At 41.5% G+C, this 23,107-nt stretch overlaps 1 protein-coding gene across 1 annotated transcript in view; it reads left to right on the top strand.

The window, feature by feature from the left end:
• The window catches only part of LAMA1 (laminin subunit alpha 1), a 154,604-nt gene that overhangs the window by 68,814 nt on the left and 62,683 nt on the right, over nt 1-23,107 (top strand). Inside the window, exons 13-25 of the mRNA XM_084622037.1 lie at nt 478-579; nt 4,734-4,945; nt 6,330-6,441; nt 7,383-7,493; nt 8,314-8,441; nt 9,005-9,091; nt 9,363-9,574; nt 10,987-11,093; nt 12,190-12,367; nt 14,078-14,214; nt 17,996-18,232; nt 22,113-22,256; nt 22,642-22,821. Of these exons, the coding sequence (XP_084478163.1) occupies nt 478-579; nt 4,734-4,945; nt 6,330-6,441; nt 7,383-7,493; nt 8,314-8,441; nt 9,005-9,091; nt 9,363-9,574; nt 10,987-11,093; nt 12,190-12,367; nt 14,078-14,214; nt 17,996-18,232; nt 22,113-22,256; nt 22,642-22,821 (1,947 nt within the window). The remainder of the gene's footprint in view (nt 1-477; nt 580-4,733; nt 4,946-6,329; nt 6,442-7,382; nt 7,494-8,313; nt 8,442-9,004; nt 9,092-9,362; nt 9,575-10,986; nt 11,094-12,189; nt 12,368-14,077; nt 14,215-17,995; nt 18,233-22,112; nt 22,257-22,641; nt 22,822-23,107) is intronic.

Here is a 23,107-nt window from a genome sequence, read left to right as displayed (position 1 = left end):
GTGACAGCAGAATCAGGGCTAAAAGGTCCAAATGTTGTTTAAAAAAGAAATAGGAATGCTGAAGATCTATCAGAGAGAATGTTTCAAAAAGTTTGAATAACTTCAGTACACTGTGCCCATTTGCTAAAAAGTAGTCTGAACTTGTGATGTTTTTTGGAATTCATACTGGAGGCTTTACAATGCACTGTTTAATGCATCACTGCAGTTCTATAGAACCTGCTGCTAGCTTTCACAAATTGCACAGCAGGGATCCAAGACTTCTGTAGATATGGGGACATGCCACGTTACACTTCCAGTGACTTTCACTGTTGTGAGATGGGGATCAAACCCTTTCTGTGTAAACACTGCTGAAGTGATCAAAAGAACATGCCATATCCTCTGTTTAGTTTGCTGCATGTGTGTTGTCCTTGTCAGCAGCTATCCTCCCACACTGATTGCTGTTAATTTTCTTTTAAGATTTGGATTTTATAATTTCAGCTCACTGCCTTTGGTGGGTACTTGAAGTACACTGTGTCTTATGATATTCCAATGGAAAGTGTGGACAGTGATATGGTATCTAATGTGGATGTTATCATTGCGGTAAGTTTTTTATTTAACTGGGCTTTCCCCAAAAATATAGAGGAATGATGGTATGCAATGCTAGATTAAAAAAAAGAAAATAATGTTTACACCAGTTTTTACCTTAATTATTAAAGGTCAACAAAATGTTATTGCTCAACTTCCTAATCTTTCCAATCATTTATTTTTAATCCTGGGCACTCAGTCTCTGACTACCTTTAAATAAGTACATGTTAACATAAAATTTATGGAGCTGAGCAAAAGTGGTGATTACTACATGTACAGAGCTCTGTTTACACCAGGAATTAAAATAGGTTGTTTTCTTATTTATAAAAGAGATTTATTTGTTTATTGGTTTAGATTTATGTAATAATTAACAAGATGCCTACACAAGATCTCTAGGCACTCACACACTGAATCTTAGAGCATAATGCAGTGGAGCTGGGCAGGGAAAGTTAATTCCGTTTTGCAGAGGATTTTGATATTTAAATTTTGGTTTCGTTTTGATTCAGAATGGAAACCAAACAGTTCTAAATTGTCTGAAAGGGAATGGCACTCCAGCTATGAGACAGTCCACATGGTGCTGGAAGCCCTGACTCCAAGGCAGTCCATGTGGACCTTGGGAGTCCAGGCTGCCAAGGAGCCACAAGTCCGGCAGCTGGGACTCGCAGGGCTTCCAGGCTCTTGGCTGTCCAACAGCCCTCAAGGTAGGCAGCCAAAGAAACCTGATAGACAGTGTTCCATCGGCTTCCTGCACAGGTTCTGTCAGAACTTCACTGAAATCCAGGCATCTGCATGAAACTCTTTGATTTTGACAAATCAGCAAATTCGTATGGAAAAAATGGTTCATTGGAATTTTTCCAACCAGCTCTACTCAGCAGTGCTAAAATAAATCGTGCTTTCCATCCCCCATCATTCTTGAAACATACCTTCAGCTCTTTCCAAAAACCCTATCAAGCTGATGGCTCTTCCAAGCCTGCTTGGAAGTTCACCAAATTTGGGTTATTTTGAATGAAGGAGAGGAGCAAGTTCCAGAGCTCTAAAGTCCTTATAGAGAATGCCCTGTGAGCAGCTCCATCTCCTTTACAATATAAGATATCCAGCTGAAGCACCTCAGTTGTTCTCAGTTGTGGATTTATATTGTGGGAAGTAAAGCAGTCTTTCAGGCAAGTCCCAGTCCATTTAAAGCTTTCTAGGTCATAATCAACACTTTAAACTCTACCCAGAAACTAGTAGGTAGCCAGTTGAGATCTTGAGCCACTGGTGAGAAATGTTTGCAGCGAAGTGCTCCACTCAGTAAGTGAGCTGCAGTCTCTAAGTGAACATCTACACAGCAAGGAGAAGCCCGTGGCAGTGAGCCTTAGAGCCTGGGTCTACAGTCGCACTTCTATGTTAAAAATAACGGAGTAGATGTTCAGGCTTGGGCTCTGAAGCCTAGCGAAGGGGGTGAGCTTCAGAGTCCAACCTCCAGCCCAAGCCTGAACATCTACACATCTATTTTTAGCGCCGTAGCACAAGCCTAGTGAGCCCAAGTCTGCTGCTTGCTGTATAGATGCCCCGTGTGGATACAGATTTATACCTGTGGATGCAGATATCTGCGGATATAAATTGGTGTCCACGGAAGCGCAGGGCTTTCCCAGGAGTCACAGCAGCAAAAGTAGCAGAACTGTACTACCCCCCAGCCCCACCCACTGGGGCGGGCTCCACGTTCACTGGCAGCTGTCTCTGGTTGCACGCTTGTGTTAAGACAGGAGTCGCAGACAGCTGCGTGGAAGGGACAGGGGCAGGGCTGGGGCGCTGGGGATGGTACAGCTGCACCAGAGAAGCTGCCAGCGCAGGGCACTGGCTCCTGTGAGCAGCAGCCCCATGTTCTGTTCCTTTCACCGCTGTGGTTCCTGGGAGAGCCCTGCGGTTGTGGATACTGATTTATAGTCAGGGATATCCTCATCCACGGATATAAATTTGTATCTGTGTTGGGCTCTATGTATAGACATACCGTAACTGGCTTAAAGATGTATCTCCATGTAAAGCACATTGCAATAGTCATTTCAATTTAGCTACATTTTTGATTGTGTAAAACCTGAGATAAGATTAGAATAAGCTTCTTTAAAATTGTCCACAGGATCTGCTGCAGAGGGTTGAATGTATCATGGTCAGTTGTTGAGAATGGCAAATCTGTGGCTTTTTGCTGGCTTATATGCACGAATTGTAGTGTGTGCGTGGACAGATGCATGCCCATCATGTCACATAGGGTGATCAGACGTCCTGTTTTTATAGAGCCAGTCCCTTATTTAAGCCCTCCTGCAGGTGTCCTGTCTTTTTCTTAAAAACAGGCAAATTGTCCTGTATTTTCATCTCTCCCCCATCAGTACTGGCGGGTCCTGCTACTCGCTGGATCCCTGTTTGCCAACCGCCCGCCCTCCAGCAGTGAGTGGGGGGGGTCCAGTGGCTGACTATGGGGGTGGGTGTGCAAGGCTGGTGGCGAGGCAAAGATGCAGTGCATGGGGATGGCCGCTCTCTCTGCTGGTCCATCAGCAGAGCTCTTGCTGTGTGTCGTCTCTCAGCCAGCAGGCCCCTGCCTGCCATCCTGCTTCTGGCCAACGCTGACTGCGCATTGCGAGCTGCAGTGGCTGGTGTGTGTGGACAGGCACCAGGCAGTGGCCAGTTATGTGTCTCCTTTGCTGCCCACCCATCGGCCCTTTACGTGCTCCCCCTCTTGCTGTCCTCTCCCTGCTTTGCCCCTTCACCCCCACCAAACCCCGCTGTACCTCCATACCCCCCGGGTGGGGCGTATCCTGCTCCCAGTGCTGTGAGGAGAACCAGCCCTTGGTCAGAGTGCTCAGCTCACCAGCAGCCTGGCCAGTAGGTTCCTTCCTTCCCCCACTGCTTCTGGCTGGGCTGACGCCCTGGAAAAGCCCAAGACCCTCTGACCTGGGGCGCTGGCCAGGAGGAGTGGAGCCCTGTGCGTGTCAAAGCCCCGCACAGCGCTGGCATGGGGAAGCCTCTCTGCTCATCAGCTAAGCTCTGGAGTGGAGAGGGGAAGCAATTTACAGCCTGTTCACCCCCCGACCCTGCAAGCATCACAGCAGCCCCACAGGCGGAGGCTTAGCACCCTCTTCTCTTACCCCCCAGCCCTGGGTCCTGACCCTAGGGAGTATGGGGCTGTGCTGTCCCCTAGGTACCCTCGCCTGGCTGGTTTGCTGAAGCCCCTGCAGTCAGGTTCCCTGGGCCCTGGTGCACAATGCATCCTTAGAGCTTAACCCCTTCCTCCCCGTGCTGTAGCTGGGGGACAGGAGGCGGCTGGGTTATGTCAGTGGCCAGAAGCAGCCTGGAGGTGTTAGCTGCCTTTCCACACTGTGTGGGCAGGAAGGGACAAGCTACTTCCAGTGGGGGGAAAGAGGGGGAGAGAAAAAGAAGAGATGAGCTCAGCAAAGACATGGGCCAGGTCATCCCTCTCCCCTGTGTCTGGAAGCATCTTCTGTTCCTTCCCTCCCGTAGAGTGCCAAAAGCTGCTGCTGGCCACATTCTGGTGTGAACCCTGGCAGAAATCTGGGCACACATTACCCACCGCCCCACACACACACGTGTTGTGTCAGGAAGACATGGTGCCAGGTACCAGGAGAGGCAGGTCGGTCCTGGGGTCCCAGCATGGAAGGTGGAGAGTGCCGGGCAGGGAGGGTTGGTCGCTTCTCTCCCCTGCCACCCTGTGAGAGAGGGGTGTGTGTGTGTGTGTGTGTGCTCTCCTTGTGTGAACCCTAAAGCCTTAAAGATAAGGTAAATAAAAATAATCCAGCTACGCAGTATTTCTTTTCAGTCAACTTGATGGTAATGTGAACATTTGTACTGCACAGTTCCATTTGATTGCCATTGAACTCACTTGAATACAAATAATTTTACCAGGTGACCCGTATTCAGTATAGGGAAATATGGTCACCCTAATCATGTCATACTGTCAGGCATCTCTACAGAGACCTTGCAGTTTATGAATGTTTACCTGTGAAGTGAGCAGTGAAAAAGTTTAAAAAACAGTTACTTTACAGGGTTTTTTGGAGTGCATGGAAAGTAGTAGCTTATTGTGTGGACTGAAAATAAACATCATTGTTAACTAACACTTACACCCTAGCACCTAAACTTAAACCTATCCCTGTCCGTTAATGTATCTGTTTTGATTTCAGGGCAATGGACAGATTTTGAGCACCAGATCTGAGGGGCTGTCATTGCAACCCTATGAGGAGTACTCTAATACAGTGAAGCTTGTGTCTGAGAACTTAATAGACTTTAATACAAAAAAGGCTATAGATCGGGACAGGCTGATGACTGTTTTAGCAAATGTGACTCATCTTCTGATCAGGGCCAATTACAACGTTGCAAAAAGAGCCGTATACAGGTGAGTGAAGAGAGAAAATTCAGATTCATTCATATGCCTTTGATAATTTTAGGTATATTAAACATCATTGACTTTGGCACTATTCCTAAGGTGTTGGCAAAAGATATTCCATTTGAAACCTGATTTTAATTTCCTCCCAAAGAATTCCTTGTGAGCTGAATTGTCTCATGGTTGGTCTCATCCCAAAATAAATATTTCTGTCATGTGTTTAAAAAAAAATATGCAGTTGATTCTGAGTTATCCTGTAGTGGAAACGTTTTCAGTGTAATAAAGAATAGCCTACAGCATCACTGCAGTGACACTTGTCTCTAGGAGGGAGGGTGTTTTGTTAGAAGGAAACACCTTCTGAACACTCAATAGAGTTGTTTTATTTTGGGATGTAGGAAGCAAGCCCAACATTGGCTGATTTAAGGTGCTGGCATGGCATGGCATCTGAAGGGATGTTAAAGGAGACCCATCTGCAAGGTAGCACTTGCTTCTTTCCCTGGGCCCAGCCAATGGCCTTCCTCCCTCCTACCTTAATATGGTAGTATTTTTGAGTCACCAAATTTGGGTTTGCTAGTTGTGCATGAAGCAGGCCAAGCTGTTTTGGCACCCGCTCTTGTGGAGTGGTAGTAAATGTGTTCAAGGCTTGGCCTACTCATGATTCTGGATTGGCTACACAAGGTTGTTCTGATCACCCTGTTTGTGGTTGGGAAGGAGTGCCTCCCTGTGGCAGAATGCCTTTGTTTGCATTAGGGGGTTGTGCCTTCCTCTTTACACATTGGTTGGAATCAGCGGGCAAGGCTGATACTACATTAGTGATGTGTAAATACTTGAGGCATGGTCTAATAGATCGAACATACAAATGTTGGGTTTTTTTGTTTCAACTCTGTGATGAAGCCATTATTTTAGCCTTACATCCCAGATTCCTGGGTTAGTTTGGAAAAATGGGGCAGGTTAAAGTTATTAACACTGGAAGAGGATTATCTTAATTACTGGGCAAAAATCTGAGACTACCCAAACAGTTGTGCCTGGTTTTCCTGAGCAAAGAAGAAACAGAAATGCAAATATTCAGTTAAGGATACCGTTTCCCCACAACAGAGGGCAATGAGGTGCAGTATTCATGCTAGGATAACACAGATAATGGGACCACTGCGGGGGCTTTGGCCACTGTGTTTCAGTTAACAGCTCTTATTCCCATCTTGAAGTTATTCGATTTATAAATAAAGTTCTTGTCTGAGTCTTTAAAAACAGGGATTTTTGTCTGGTCTTTATTTGACATCATCCTGAAACAGCACTTAGCAATGTTCTCTCCAAAAGATTTATTGATCAGAGCAAACCCTTCTGTTTATAATGAACATTGGGGAAGCAAGTGCTGTGATGGCTTTCTGTTTGGTCACAGGCTGGACTCTGTCACTCTGGATACAGCAAACGCTAATGCTATCGATCTGTCATCAGCAGCAGAGGTGGAACAGTGTGAATGTCCTCAAGGTTACACAGGGATTTCCTGCGAGGTAACATCTCAGACTGTTTTATGTGTGCCCAAAGTGTGCACATTTTAAAACCATCTAATTATTACAAATTGTCTTTAATTACACTGTCATGGAAAAATGTGTTTTTGGCAAAACGTTATATATCCAGTTTGACATACATACTGTATTTTAACTTCTCACATGGGGTCAGCAGCCTACTCTATATACATCATAAGTGTTAGTGTCTAGAGGCACTATATGGCATCATAATGCATTTCCTTAATTTTATTTGGAAACACTAAAGGTTAATGATGTACCGGAGAACATCAATGATGGAGCTGAAAGTAGCTGTATAAGCTTCCCTAAGTTTGCTATGGTGCAGTAATTGAGCCTGCAGTTATACAAAATTCCATTTTCATTTTGTGACATTGAATTGTCAGTGCTGAGTTTATTGGAGAGCATTATGTGATGAGGGAGGCAGCTTGGTGACTAGGCATGGTGAGAACATTCCAAGCACGTGATGAATCATATAATAAGGCATGGACATACCGCCTGGGAACAGGAGACTATTGAGGATGGCATCAGTGGCAGAGCAGAGGGGAACTTTTTAGCAAGTAATGCCAGTGCGAAGCACTGGTCTTTTTGAAAAGCACCACTGGAACTTCAATGACTATGCAAAGCAGACAGAACGTCTGTTTCGATTGTCTCATAAGAAAGAGTCTTACATATGTAACTGCACAGAACTTATTTTACCTCCTTCAAGTGGATGAAGGGCTGAATCAATGTTTTATAGACCTGATTCTTATCCTCTTTACACCAGTGCAAATCAGTGATATCAGTGGAGTTACAACCGTATACAGTACCACAGTACTTCCAGTGTAAGTGAGAGCAGAAGCAGGCTGTATGTTTTCAGAAGGGGTTTCTTTAATAATTCTTTAACATGTTCTTTAACACATACTATGCTGCATTTTTTTTTTCTTCAGTCCTGTCTCTCTGGGTACTACCGTGTGGGTGGAATACTCTTTGGAGGTATTTGTCAACCCTGTGAATGCAATGGCCATGCATCTGAATGTGATATTCATGGTGTTTGCTTTGTAAGTCATCTTTCAATGTGTTTGTGTTTTGAGCATCTTTTTAGGAATTATGAGAGCATTTGGCTATGGCAGAATGTGCAGTTTTACAGTATATTTAGATAGAGCAATGGTCACAAGAACATTCTCATTGCAGAATTTACTTCATTGTTTATTGAATGGTGCTCTCAATGGGTGTAGTTACATAGTCCATTCCAGTCTTATACTTGAAATGAAGAATATCGGTGGAACTGGTAATAGCTTTAGAATCATAACTAAGATAAAGAAATCCTTTCCCCCTGTGTGTTAGCTAACAAGAGATCAGTCCCTCCCCCATTCATGTCAATGGTAAAACTCCTATTGAACTGAATGGGAATAGAATTATGCCACAATGTAGGGCAGATTCTGCCCTCAGATATATTTGCAAGTCCACTGAGTGACATTAGTGGGAGTTAAGCATTTCCTTGTAGGGGGAGGATTTAGCATTCAGAAGTTTTTCTGAATTTTAAACCAAAAAATATATAATGGCTATAAACAAGAATGAAATATGTAATAGGCTTGTTGTTGCACATGTATACATTTATCAGAATAGATTTAGTTTTGTGTATAAGTAATGCTTTTGTCTAATGAGATCTAGGGCATTCTAAAATGTTGGAGGGGGTTTAGTTAGAAATTGTTGTTATTGATGTGGACAAACTAACTTTGTTTTCAATGGTCTGCTCTGTTCTTCATGTCCTCTCCTTGAATCTTAATGCAATGTTGCATAAAGACTTATGCCGAGATCCCTCTGGGGATGAAAAACCATCAAGAACAAATATGAAAAGATTTCTTCCATGTCTCACAGGCTTGTCAACACAACACTACAGGACTTTCCTGTAATCAGTGCTTGCCAGGGTTCTATGGAACTCCATCCCGAGGAATGCCAGAGGACTGCCAGCCATGTGCCTGCCCACTAAGAACTGATACAAACAAGTAAGCTGCTTGCCTAAGATTTTCAATTGCATCTTCAGCAACATCAGCTGGATGGTGGACACAGAAAGGAGGATAAAGAAAAGGAGGATGAAATCCAAAGGGGAGGAAGAAAGACATGAAAGTAGAGGAAAAATGTATCCCATTAGAAATACCTTGTGTCAGGCAGACAGAGGAAGGCCAAATTCATAGGTGAAGCTCGGAGAATCTATGTTGGTGTAATTTACACATTGAGGGGACTGGAAGAAGATGCAAGTTACACGGGCTTAGATTTATACTGGATTGTGGCAGGAAGGCCCTGGTTCTTGTTTACGTTTGGGCCACATTACTCCATTCTGGCAGAGTAAAGAGGCCTTAGTATAAATGAGAATCAGGACAAAATCAGTGTTGAGAATCAGTGTTGCATCGGAAAAGTTACGTGAGGTGAAGGGACATGATAGGTTTAATAAGGAAAGGGCCAGACTTTAGGAAGCTAAAAATCGTAAATCTTATTCATTTGAAAACAAATTAGAGAGTTTTGAAACTCTTTGCATTGATAATGACCCCCCTCAAAATATTCTTGATAGTTTCAGTCCCACCTGCCACATGGACAATAGAGGTGAAGTTATCTGTGACAAGTGTCTACCAGGCTATGCAGGATCACGGTGTGAAAGGTATGTACTGCAATGTTGGGAAAAATCTGTATCATTGTTATCCTCAGACTATCTATTATCTGTTATCTATCTATCTGGGGAAGAAGTGTTTACATCAAGTGTATGAGAATACTCCTGAGAAAATATGGATTTTCCCCTCTCATTATATCTCCATTTGGTTTTATTCAGAGGATCTTTGGATAAATATTGATCAATAGTAAAACTTGCTAGGTGGGGTAACTATTTGACATGCCTGCATTCAGTCTGATACAGCTTTCAACCTATTGTACAGATGTGCTAATGGTTACTACGGAAATCCACTGGTGCCTGGAGAGTCATGTGTTCCTTGTGACTGCAATGGCAATATAGATCCAACAGAAGATGGCCACTGTGATGCACTCACAGGAGAGTGTCTGAAATGCGTGAGAAACACTCAGGGCCATCACTGTGAAAAGTGTGCTGATGGGTACTATGGGGATGCCGTGATTGCTAAAAGCTGTCATGGTAAGTTCTTACTATTATGGTTATAATTGAAAGCATCCAGAAATGTAGCAGGCACCTCACAGAACAGACAGAAAAACATTATCCCTGTTTTGAAGAGCTTATAGTCTAGCATAAGATGTGTGATTTGACGAGTCAGGGTAACAAAGCGTAGAGAGGGCTTGAGTGAGCAAGTATTACAGCAGTGAGGTTACATTGTTACCCAGTTTACACTTAAGCTTGTGCATGTCTGGCTGATTCACTGCTGGGGGTCATCACATAAGAATTTGATGAAATGGGCAGTGCCAAAATGTATTAGGTGCACCTGACCTTGTGCTGTTGTTTGTATTCAGTTAGTGGGCCACTCAGCACTGACATTCAAGATACCCGTACCAGACACTTCCTGTCTTGGTGTGTTGCTTGTGGAACTGGAAGAGCTGTAGAGGTGGCATACTTCTTTCCTAGAGATGGGAGACACTCACGTTGCTAAACAGTAACGGCTCCGGCTGATTTAAGAACAGCAGTGACTGGATCAGAGAGACACTTGTGGACAGTGGTATTCCTCTGTCACAAGAATGCTGGCCATGACAGACACCTGGCCAGAATGCTGTGGGTGTACAGCAAGGGGGAGTGTTTAAAAAAGTAATGTCCACTTTCAAAGCAATAATGTTAAAACTATAGCTTGAATACTGTATGTAAACTACAGTAAAGTAATAAGAGATCTGACTACAAAGCAAGTTACACACATCTAAAATTTCCAAGCAGAGATAAACTGCCCCTACCCTGTAAGAAAAAATAGTATCAGAAAAATATTTTTTGCAACATGTAAGTGTGCAAAGTCTATGTTCTTTCTGATTATGAATGCAGATTCATTGCATACATTCCATACATGTCAAATATATCTTTGTGTTCACAGAGCTCAATACAGGCACCAACATAACTCAACGGTGTAAACTGGGAATCATAAAGCCAGATTTTGCTGTTGGTTACCCAAGTGTAAATCCAGAATAACCTCACTGAAATCAGTGTTAAACTGAATTTACACTGGTATAATAGAAGGCAGAATTTAACTCAAAGAAATTTGAAATGTACATGATCTGATAGGCCATCCCTTGCAAATGTAGGATTATGTGTTCCGTACAATATATTCCTGGTGTGGGGAGAAGAGAGCAAATGTAAATGAGCACAAAGTTGTAATTTTATGTCTAGTATTTGGGTTCTTCAATAGGGTACATCTCTCTGGTTTACTTTGTGCATCTCTGCTCAATACTACACAACTTTTTCTGTTTAGTTTGACCCATGTGCACATAAATGTATTAACCCATGGGAGACAACAGTCGGATTTGTCCATTATATAGAGATATGTTGTTCTGTATAATAATGAATTCATATCCATAGGCATTAATACACTTTTATTCTTCTTTCTTTAACATAAGTCTGTGAGTGCCATGTGAATAGCTCCCTTTCAAACATTTGCCATCGTGAGACTGGCCGATGTCACTGCAAACCAAATGTGATTGGACCAAGATGTGATACATGCGTGGTAAGAAATGAAACCCCCTATCACCAATATACATTTTTTAACATCAGGTTCAAAATGCAATGGCAAAGAGGAAATTTTTGGCCTAGTTAAATGCAAAGTGAATAATATCATTGCATATAAAGGAGGTCAGAAGGGGAAGGTGATGTCTTTGTCAAAAGTTGAATTGAATTTCAGCCAGCTAGCTGTTTACAGTGTTGTATTTAGCTCACACACTCTGATTTCCTTCCCCACCCCTGAAGAAGAATTCTGTGTAACTTGAAAGCTTGTGCCTTCCAGCAACAGAAATTGGTCCAATAAAAGCAATTACCTCAACTACCTTGTCTCAGCCAACTAGCTCTCATTCATGCTGTGATGCTGGAAGAGATGTCTGCATTCTCTAGGCTGGATGACATAGAAATATAAAGTTGAGCATTGTCAACATACTAAAAACACTTCAGCCCATTTCTTCTTATTAAGTCTCATAACAGCCTCACATACCCACTGAATAAGAGTGGTGACAGCAAAGAATCCTGTGGCATTCCACCTAAGAGAGCCCTACCTAATGAGAGAACTTTAATCTTAATTTACTTGTCACCTTTTATGTTGTTCATTCACTGTTTGCATTTTTACAGCTTGGACAGTGAACCAGGAGTGGGCCATTTCACTGTATAGTCCTGATGCATTAACAAAATTGTGCTATGACTGGACTTTCACCACTTCAGGGAAGTGTTTAAATGAAAAAAAAAAAATCCAAAACTGTACACTGAAAAACCTTGGGAATATCTCTTTAACAGATGAGGTTAGAAGATATTAGAGCATTTCTGGCCCTGAGCATACTATGATAGGCCTTGTGTCCTCTAAGGTAAAGAATCTTTCCCTCCTCTGGGTCTTCTGAAGGACGTGGGATCATTGAACATTCCTACATATAGAGGAACAGTAAATGAGTAATGTTGGGGATTCTTCTACCCCCTCTCGCAGCCAAACAAAGCCTGCAAACGTTCATGCAGGTCAAGCGGCAGGAGTGGATAATATGAAGTGATCAAAGGGAGAGAATACTTTTGCATTTTCAGTGTGTTTGGAAATTTAGCTGAAACGTGGTTTCCTTCCTGTCCAACAGAATGGTTATTATGGCTTGAATACTGGACTTGGCTGCCTTCCCTGCAATTGCAGTCAATATGGCTCAGTCTCCGAGGATTGTAATGATGGACAGTGTCACTGTGTACCAGGAGTGGCTGGGGAGAAGTGTGATCACTGTGCTCATGGCTTTTATGCATTCCAGGATGGTGGCTGTACACGTAAGCAGTAATCTGTGTTCTCCTCAGAGTTTGTTTCACTTTGAGGATTTCTTTCAACACAGTATTTTATGTTACACTTCAGAAAAGGTCAGTTTAAGAAATATTCACAAATCCTTGACAATGGAATGGTCCCCTCATACTTCTGCTAAACAGATTTTAAAAAAACCCTTTTTGGAGTCTTTGTAAGAAGAGATGACTTTTAAATATCAAGAAATAATAATAATAAAAAAAATTGCTAGAGAAATGTACAGTTTTAAACTATTCGGCAATCTCTTGCCAAAATGTCTCCATTCCTCCAGAGAAAACAGAAAGCAACAATCCCCTTTTCCCTCTTTGCCCCCAAAATGTAAACGCTAAAAGTGAATAATGTTATATAGTTGTTTGCACTTCTTCTCTTCCCCTAATTTTTTTCTGCATTTCCTGTGTTACACAACTTGAGGCTACATCACTCATTATATTTCCAATATCACCACCTGGTTGTAAAACAACTTTTAGCCATAGTACGATGATAAAATGTTAATCCAAAAGTAAGCAAATCCTATTGCAGACCAGTATGCTAGACGGTTCATTTCATACACACCATAACCAAAGGAAAGTCTCCTTGTATCTGACTGAAAATAGCACCATTGTGTCTCACAGAATACAATAGTGGGTAATATGTAATGTGAGGAGATAGTGTAGCTGTATATATTTTAGGAATTAAAGCTGGAATTTTCAAAGGGACCTAACTCTCTTTGAAAATTCCAGACTTAAATCTTTGTATATTAAAAGACCCACAAACATTCAAACGGATCTCTTAAACTCTGTATTTTTTGTAGTTTGAATTTACATTTTTCATAATATTTAGGATAGTTAATATATGCAAGTAACCTATCCTGATACTAATTTTTTCTAAAAAAAAAAAAAAATCCCATTATTATAGTCCCTTAAATTATGCATGTCTAACAGTCCCTCCAATTTTTATAGTATGTTTTCAAACATTACCCTACCTCCTGATAATCTACAATTTTCTATCTGTCAGTCCAGGTTCTTCTGTTGATGCCTATCACTGTAATATTTGAATAACCTAGGGCAGATTTACTGGGCCACATTCTGATTTCCATTCCACACCACACAGATCAGAATCTAGCAGCAGCAGGCCACTGGAGAATTCTCCGAGTGGAGTGGAACACTGCACTGGTGTACAGCTGGCAGCGCCAGCTGCTCTGCATTGGAGATCAGGGGGTTGCGCTGGGCGTGGGGAGTTGTTCCACACCACTCCATTCTACCAATCGTCTACTAGCATATAGTCCTTTAGGGACCATATGCCCATGATGTGAGTCAGAACAGCCCCTAGGACTGGTGCAGACCTGCCCTCAGTCTAACTGGCTCACTGATGCTTCCCCTCCACCCCCTCTTCCCCTTCCCTGCACCAAGCAGAACTCTGATACAGAAGAGAATCTGGCCCATTATTTAAAAATTTATTCATAGGAAATTCTATAGGGTTCATCATTGTATCTGAGCGCTTAAGCAGATGAAGGAAAAGAGTTGAAAAAGTAAAGGCTATGGAGTCTATTCTGCTGTCAACACTCCTATGAATAGTATTATTCATGTGCATCAAGAAGAGTATCACTGTAGTCACAGCAGCTGGAACTCACCTTGTTGCCCAGCTGTGGTGAGAAGAGCCCAATGAATGGCAAAACTAATCATTTGGGCCTATTTCTCTTGCAGCTTGTGATTGTGCTCATACTCAGAACAACTGTAATGAGGATTCTGGTCAGTGCATCTGTCCCCCTCACACGCAAGGACCAAAATGTGAACTCTGCGAGGACAATTACTGGGGTCTTGATCCTAAACATGGCTGTATGGTATTGTATGCTTCCTAAAATCCTGCAATTATTTTAAGAAATTCACATTGCAGTAAGGGATTTGCCAGTAAGTAAGTTGGTCAGAAGTGGCCTCAAGTTTTGAATGCCTCATTCCTGGTTGCCTGATTTGAGTGGAAACTGCTGGGCACTCAACAATTTAAATCGGTAAATAGGCACCTACATATGGATTTAGAACCCTAAGCTTTAGGCATCCATCTTTGAAAATCTTGGTCAGAGTGTGTGCTTTGGACTACAGCACAGGCCCTATTAAAAGTATGCCGTATGCTTTTTGTCTCTAGCCAATGGTGCCGTAGCTTTGGAATCTACAATAGTTACTGTCAGTAGGAAATCTGGTTACTGTGCTATAGAATAGACATGATATTGTGCTTCTAAGAACAATCAAATCTAGTACGTCTGACTTCATTCATTTTTAAAATAGCTAATGTATATTGTGTGTTTCACACTCAGGTCATTATATAAATATTATTGTCTGTTAACGAATTATTTAAGCATTAATAATTTGCTTAGAGGTCTCTGTTGCCGAGTTAGTCCAGTGACCAGTGCAGACTGACTAATGTCATTACTGCCATCATAAAATTAGATTAACATTCTATTTAAATCAATGTTATGGGATGATTCCTGTTTCATGCCTGGAGAAGTAACTCATTCCAAGTGCTATGGTGATGATTAGCTTGAATGGCACAGCATGGAATGTTGAGCTCAGAAGATTTTAGTCTTTTTATTGCTCCAGGAAGGACCTCTTCTCAACGGACCAATAATGTAAGCTAAAAATTTATAATGAAGCAGTGCAAATGCCAGCTCAGGGCAGTTCCCGTGGAGCAGTAACCAACTGGGAGAGTATTCATTTTTAGGCAATTAACCTCAACCAGTTAATTCCCTCCACCCCTCGGAAAAGGCACTGGGCCAAGCTTTAATGTAATCATAACATGTCTGGGATTTCAGTAAACACAGTCCCATAATTTTGTACTAGTTGACTTCAGTGGTGATTCTTGTGGATGAATTGCAAGGACAATAAACCTGAAAAGTACTTCCAGAATTTAGTACTTCATAGAATTTATGGACAGTACAGCAGTCAGTCCAATTGTTGCATTTATTTAATTTAAATTTTTTAAAAATCAGGATTGTAACAAATTACTGTAATCTTTCAGGTTTCAGAGTAGCAGCCGTGTTAGTCTGTATCTGCAAAAAGAAAAGGAGTACTTGTGGCACCTTAGAGACACAAATTTATTTGAGCATAAGCTTTCGTGAGCTACAGCTCACTTCGTCAGATGCATTCAGTGAGAAATACAGTGGGGAGATTTATATACATAGAGAACATGAAACAATGGGTGTTACCATACACACTGTAACGAGAGTGATCACTTAAGGTGAGCTATTACCGGCGGGGTGGGGGGAGACCTTTTGTAGTGATAATCAAGGTGGGCCATTTCCAGTTGACAAGAATGTCTGAGGAACGGTGGGGGGTGGGGCGGGGTGGGAAATAAACAAGGGGGAATAGTTTTACTTTGTGTAATGACCCATCCACTCCCAGTCTCTATTCAAGCCTATGTTAATTATATCCAGTTTGCAAATTCAGCAGTCTCTTGTTGGAGTCTGGTTTTGAAGTTTTTTTGTTGAAGAATTGCCACTTTTAGGTCTGTAATCGAGTGACCGAAGAGATTGAAGTGTTCTCCAACTGGTTTTTGAATGTTATAATTCTTGACGTCTGATTTGTGTCCATTTATTCTTTTACGTAGAAACTGTCCACTTTGACCAATGTACATGGCAGAGGGGCATTGCTGGCACATGATGGCATATATCAAATTGGTAGATGTGCAGGTGAACGAGCCTCTGATAGTGTGGCTGATGTGATTAGGCCCGATGATGGTGTCCCCTGAATAGATATGTGGACACAGTTGGCAACGGGCTTTGTTGCAAGAATAGGCTCCTGGGTTAGTGGTTCTGTTGTGTGGTTTGTGGTTGCTGGTGAGTATTTGCTTCAGGTTGGGGGGCTGTCTGTAAGCAAGGACTGGCCTGTCTCCCAAGATCTGTGAGAGTGATGGGTCATCCTTCAGGATAGGTTGTAGATCCTTGATGATGCCTTGGAGAGGTTTTAGTTGGGGGCTGAAGGTAATGGCTAGTGGCGTTCTGTTATTTTCTTTGTTGGGCCTGTCCTGTAGGAGGTGACTTCTGGGTACTCTTCTGGCTCTATCAATCTGTTTCTTCACTTCAGCAGGTGGGTATTGTAGTTGTAAGAATGCTTGATAGAGATCTTGTAGGTGTTTGTCTCTGTCTGAGGGGCCCTCAGGTTCCCCCTCAGGTTCCCCTCTGCCCGCCCCCCCTTTCCCCCCCGAATCTCCTGCTGGTAATAGTTCACCTTAAGTGATCACTCTCGTTACAGTGTGTATGGTAACACCCATTGTTTCATGTTCTTTGTGTATATAAATCTCCCCACTGTATTTTCCACTAATGCATCCGATGAAGTGAGCTGTAGCTCATGAAAGCTTATGCTCAAATAAATTTGTTAGTCTCTAAGATGCCACAAGTACTCCTTTTCTTTTGTAATCTCTCAATAAAGCCTGCAATCTCATTGATTTATAACAAGTTCTTGCTTGCTTGTTTGGCAACCAAGTTTTAAATCTCTACATCGTCAGCTAATATTCTGAATATTTGGTGCAGGATTGTGCCTCACCTCTGTGTGTGTTTGCTGAGCCACAGGAGGAGTTGGGAGGCACAGACCCTCCGGGGTCTCCCCGTCGAGCGGTGTGACTTCACACCCCGCCAAATGGGCCAGTGCCTTATTGATACAGTTGAACACATAGCAAACCCTGGAAGTTTTCTAACTGACTTCCCAGGCTACAAAAATGGAATGTTGCCTTTTCATAGAACCATCACAGAAATTATGCACTCCTTTCTGCTAAACTCTTTGCATTTCTCTTTCTTCTATTTTATAAATTACTTTAGTCCTGGCACCAAGCAATACACTCTGGGCTCAATCCTCAGCAGCAGTGAGTTTACACATGGCACAGCTAAGCTGTAAAGCACCTTTCTGCTCCCCATTGTAGGCCAGCCTGGGCCTAAAATGGCCCCTGGTATAATTTAGTGCAAGCTAAATTACATCAGCTGCAGGTAGTCACTGCTCCAGGCCAGGATCTGTGCAATGCCATTCACTCCTCCTGGTCCCTTCCAACCTCAGGTAAACTCCAACGCACCCCTGAGGTGGAATAAGGGAGTGAAGGCCATCCAGCCAGCGCTGGCTTTGTCCTACCCCAGGAATCCCCTATATTAGGGGGAAATCTTCATTTGCCCCTTCAGGGCAGCTTTCCGCAGTGGTCAGCGGCACTAAACAGCCAGAAGAGGGGTCAAGGATTGAGTAAAAGCATAGTCAAGTTATAAGAGTACAGTGTGTTTCTCTTTCCTACAGTGTAGTGATTTATACCTTAGCTTCCTTTTCTTATACTTTTGCCATACAGGTAGAGGTTGAAGTAAATGCAAATTGGTGCCTGTATTTAAAAAACTTAGTGGTTGTATTTAAACACAACTTTTCTCAATTTTTACCATATATTATTAGAAATATCAGGTTTTTTCTTTTCACTGCTCCCCATTTAGGAACCCTTGCTTTATATCAGATATCATTGTGTAATAACTGTTGGCAAATGTTGCTTTCTTTATATTTGCCACTGTAAACTGACCATGCAGTTTGTTATAACAAAATTGTTTCTAAATATCTACTGTACATGAGCTATGAGAACTTAAAATTCTTTCTTATTTTTCTTTTTAGGCCTGTGACTGCAGTGATGTCGGTTCAACCAGTCTCCAGTGTGACTTACAGACAGGTCAATGCCAATGTAAAGATGAATTTGGAGGAGAAGATTGTTCTAAGTGTGCCTTAGGCTATAGGGACTATCCAGATTGTGTTTCCTGTGACTGTGAGTTGAGTGGCACCAAAGCAGACAAATGTGATGAGAGTCAAGGAGTCTGTAGTTGTGAAGAAGAAACTGGCATTTGTGCCTGCAAGGTATAATATTCAACAGGAGTGAGAGATTGCTGTCTTTTGTTTGTTCCATTGTTTTAAATTGCCCTATAACTTTATTTTTAGCTTATTAGACATGATCCTGCAGTCCTTTGCATAGGCAAACCTCTCAAAGAAATAAATGGGGATTTTTCTGTATTAGGAATCCAGGATCAGGTCCATATGTATGGTCACCCATAAAAGGTAGATTCTAGCTAGCTGGAATGAGGAATCCTTGATAAGCTTAAAAACTCCCACAGTACATTCCGACAGAACAATGATTGGATTCTTTATAGTCTTGCATAGGATTTTGAATTTTTCACAACTGCAGTAAAATTGCAGTACTGAATTCACATACACAGACACAGGTTTGTTCTCTTTATTTATTGCAACTGGGTGAATGGCAAATCCATGTGTTCTAAAAATAAATTTTACAATGTGGGTCAAGAAGATTTCTGTGACAATCTTTTTTATGGTGCACAGTGCCCTCTGGGACATCAGCTAGTATTGCAGATCAGAAATGAATGATGGTACATTTGTTTTATTTTCATATTTCATTAATAGGCTCCTCTCTATTTCATAATGGGTACAAAAGCCCATTATCATAAGACAGAAGGCTGGCTATGAGTTCTGAGAATGTTTGTTTGTAGGTCTTATTAAGCTTATAGTAGTTTTGCCACTGACTTCAATGGGGACCAGGATTTCACCTGTTATCTATGTAATGAGCTTTTCAATAGCAAGAATATCACACCAAAAAGTTTTAATTATGCAAGTTCCTTGTATTCCATTTTTATTTAATGTTTTATTTCCTGTGTGATTTTTGCCTCATCAATAGCATAAATAATAACAATTTTTACCCAATAACTGAAAATAATTTTTTATTCCATATTTTGTCAGAGCATCTCTGGGAGGTGTATTACACAAGAGAGAACCAATTCAGTACAGAAAAATTGTTCTAACCTCATTAGTAGTGCAGAGATAGCATTTCAACCCAAGGCCAGAGAAAAATACATTGTCTCATTCCAAGACACTCTAGGGAGTTTGTGCTATTGGTATGAAACCTTCAGAATGCATCATCTGAATGGATATAGTTGGGAGAACAATTTCTGATGAAGGTGATGGTTTAGTAATATACAAGTACATCCCCCCCTCCATTCTCCATTTTGGCAGATAATTATTGCTTTACCCACTTTGTAGAGATAGCTATTGCATAGAAAGCATTTATACATACAAGCCTGAATCAAAAATAACTTATTTTGATTAACAAATTAGTCTAATAAAATAAAAACTGTTATTAAAACTAACGTTTAAAATCAAAGTTTACACAAGTTAAGAAGGAAGATATTATACATCTGGGGTCAGGCTTGGGTTATGAGAGATTACAAGTATTGGTTACAAGGTTCACAAGATACATACATAGTATATAACCAGCATAGACCCAGATTGGGGTGCAAGAGTTTTTAAAGTGTCACTGAGTACGTGATCTCGGGTATGCTACCCATAGAATATATTTAGAGTGCAAGTCAGTACTGGTGTAATGAATTCAACTGATTCTATTTTTTAACCACAATAGTCTCCCCCGAGGGAAGACGCACCATTCCTGGAGGTACTGCAATACCAGGTCGATGAGTGGAATGGATGGAGCAAGCTCCTATTCCATATCCTTGTTCCAAAAATCCATTTAATATATAGTCCTCTATTATGACTTTGCAATTCTACAACTTCCTTCCATCCAAGGATATCAAAGCACATAAAAAAATTAATTAGTTAAGCATCACAAAATACCTGTGAGATAGGTGTCTTAAGTAGTATTATCCTCCTTGTACAGATGGAAAAATTGAAGCACAGAAACATTATATTACTTGTACACAGGAAGTTTTTATTGGAGATGGGACTACAACAAAGATTCTGACTACTAGACCTGTTTTATTACCATAAAAGCTTTCCCCCTCAGAAATAGATCAAAAAAGCTTTATAAAGATTGGGAGAAACTGACTAATGTAAACCCAAATCCTTTCATATGATGTAAAGCTACTAGGCAAATGTAAAACTTTAAGCTTTCTCCATTGCAACCAAATGCACTCCTTAAAAGATATGTTTAAATACAGTGGAGTCGCATCTTACGTGGGGATTAGGTTCTAAAGTCAGCGTGTAGGGTGAAAATCGCGTATAGTCAAAATTACCCTTGAAAATCCTTTAAATAGCAAACCGGAGTGCTGCAACATGGCCAGGAGCATTGTCTACGATCAGCAACACTTTAAAGTAAAGTCCTTTCTCTTCAAGGTACCGCTTGACCTCCGGAGTGAAACACTTGTGGAACCAATCCAGAAATAATGCTGCCGTCACCCAAGCCTTTTTATTTGATTGCCAGAACACAGGCAGGAGATTTTTGTTCTTGCCTTTTAGGGCACGGGGCTTTGCAGCCCTGTAGAGCAAGCCCGGCTTTATTAAATGCCCAGCTGCATTGCCACAAAACCACACAGTCACACGGTCTTTAGCTGCTTTGAAGCCAGGGACTTGTTTTTCTGATTTTGAACTGTAAGTGTGGTTGGGCATTTTGGGCATTTTTTTCCAGAAGAGCCCAGTCTAGTCAGCATTAAAAACTTGTTCTGGAAGGTAGCCCTTTTCTTCTATGATTTTCTTTAATTTTTCGGGGTAGGCTTTTGCTGCCTCTTCATTGTCAGATGCAGCTTTACCAGTAGTCTGCACGTTTTTGAGGTTGAAGCGGTTCCTAAAACTGTTAAGCCAACCTTGGCTGGCTTTGAATTCCTTCTCATCACAAGGCTGTCCCTCTTCAGTGGGAGGTTTGAATAGTGCGTAGAGGCTGTCTACACTACCTGCTCGATCGGCAGGCAGCGATCGATCCAGCGGGGATCGATTTATCGCTTCTAGTCTAGACGCGATAAATCGACCCCCAAGTGCTCTCCCGTCGACTCCTGTACTCCACTGCCGCGAGAGGCGCAGGCAGAGTCGACGGGGGAGCGGCAGCAGTCAACTCACTGTAGTGAAGACACCGCGCTGAATAGATCTAAGTACTGTACGTCGACTTCAGCTTCGTTGTTCACGTAGCTGAAGTTGCATAACTTAGATTGATCCCCCCACGAGCGCGTATAGTTGAATTCACGTAAGTTAAATGTGCGTACGATGCGGCTCACCTGTACATAGATATTAGTGAGATCTATGATATCACCCTGTATCCCCAAAATGTTAAAGATGTGCCTGTGCCAGTAGAATTAGGGATATAAATATGCCGAGGAGGTGAACATCTACATCTAAAAGTCAGTAAAGATAGAAAAAAGTTTTTCTCCATATAAGTGAAAGTGGCCACACTCAAAAGAGTTGTAGAAATGGGTAGAAGGCCTCTCTCTTAAGGCTGCTGTGAAGGGGGCTGATCAGTGCCAACTGTAAGTTGTGTTGGTTTTTATTTTTAAAGTGAACTCTATCCGTTAGGAAGCAGATTGACCCCACTAGTTCATTTCACAGAAGCACATCCAGGGTCAGATTCTGCCATCCTAACTCACACTGAGCAATACTCTTCTCTGTGAGTCATCCCATTTATTAGAAACAAAAAATTAACTGAGAGTCAGTTTTTTTCCATCTTTTTCTAAACTTGTGGCTGCTAATTTTTACTAGAATATTCCAATGTTTTATTTTTGCTTGAAAATAAATTAGCTGTGTTTAAAAAAATGTCAGTAATGTATAGCAATGGAAAAATTGCATCTACTGCACAACTGCTACTGTCAAGTAACACTGAACAGTCACAATACTTGTTATAAACTTGTTGCTACACCATTTGTATAGCAGGGAAGCATTGCCTTTCTTAAAAGATCATCTTTCATTCAACTTGCAGAGCAATAAAATGTAAACATATGTATTTTTTCTCCAGGAAAATGTATTTGGGTTTCACTGCAGTGAATGCAAGACTGGAACCTTTGCTCTCCGTGCTAGCAACCCTTTAGGATGCACTCCATGTTTCTGTTTTGGGCTGTCAGAGTTTTGCTCAGAATTAGAAGACCATGTGAGAATTCCGGTAAGTAAAGCAATTTAAACTTTTGGGTCCAATTTTCTTCCACCACAGTGACTTGAATTAAATTGCATAGTTCTGTCATTCTGAGCTGAATTTGGTTCACTCTCTCATGTATGTAAAAGGTGTGGGGAGAGTATGGAAGAAGAAAAAGTTTAGTTAAGAAAGCTAAGCATTGGTATTCCTATTTCTAAAAGCACATATTAAACTTCTGCAAAAATTTAAAAGATAATTATAAAGATTGTGTCTCCATTTTTGTAACATGGCTATAGTATTTTTATTCCTCCTAAACAGAGTTTTAAAAATCTCACATAAGCTGAAACTGTTTATAGTACATTAAATTTAGATGAAATAATATTGTGGGGTGCTTCTATTGTTCCTGGTGTTGTAGGTAACCTTAACTCCAGATCAGTCCATTCTGCATGTGGTTTCCCAAAGTAACCTCACTGGAACAGTTGAGGGTGTGTTTTCTCAGTTTTCTGATGTTTTACTGGATGCCACAACTGTCAGAGAACACTTGAAAACTGAGCCATTTTATTGGAGGTTACCAGACCAGTTCCAGGGAGACCAGGTGAGATATTTCAGCTAAGAACATGAGTAAGTGTCATTTTATCATAATGGTGTCTTATCCTGATTGCACATGTTTCTGAGTTAAATCAACTATTGCAATTAAAGAGTTGAAACATTCTGAATTTAAAGTTGTCAGATTTGTAGCATATATAACTATCAATTCACACTGTACATCTTCCCATGGGGTTTTACTTGTCTCTTAAGTCTGGGGGCATCAATACTTTATCACTGTGGTATTTTTCAGGGTTAGTATGGGGAAGAAATGTTGCTGATAAATAACCTGAAAG

Source organism: Lepidochelys olivacea (genome assembly GCF_965140295.1).
Source record: "Lepidochelys olivacea isolate rLepOli2 genome assembly, chromosome: 2".
In the NCBI taxonomy this organism is placed as follows: domain Eukaryota; kingdom Metazoa; phylum Chordata; order Testudines; family Cheloniidae; genus Lepidochelys; species Lepidochelys olivacea.
This window is presented reverse-complemented; position numbering and strand designations above follow the sequence as displayed.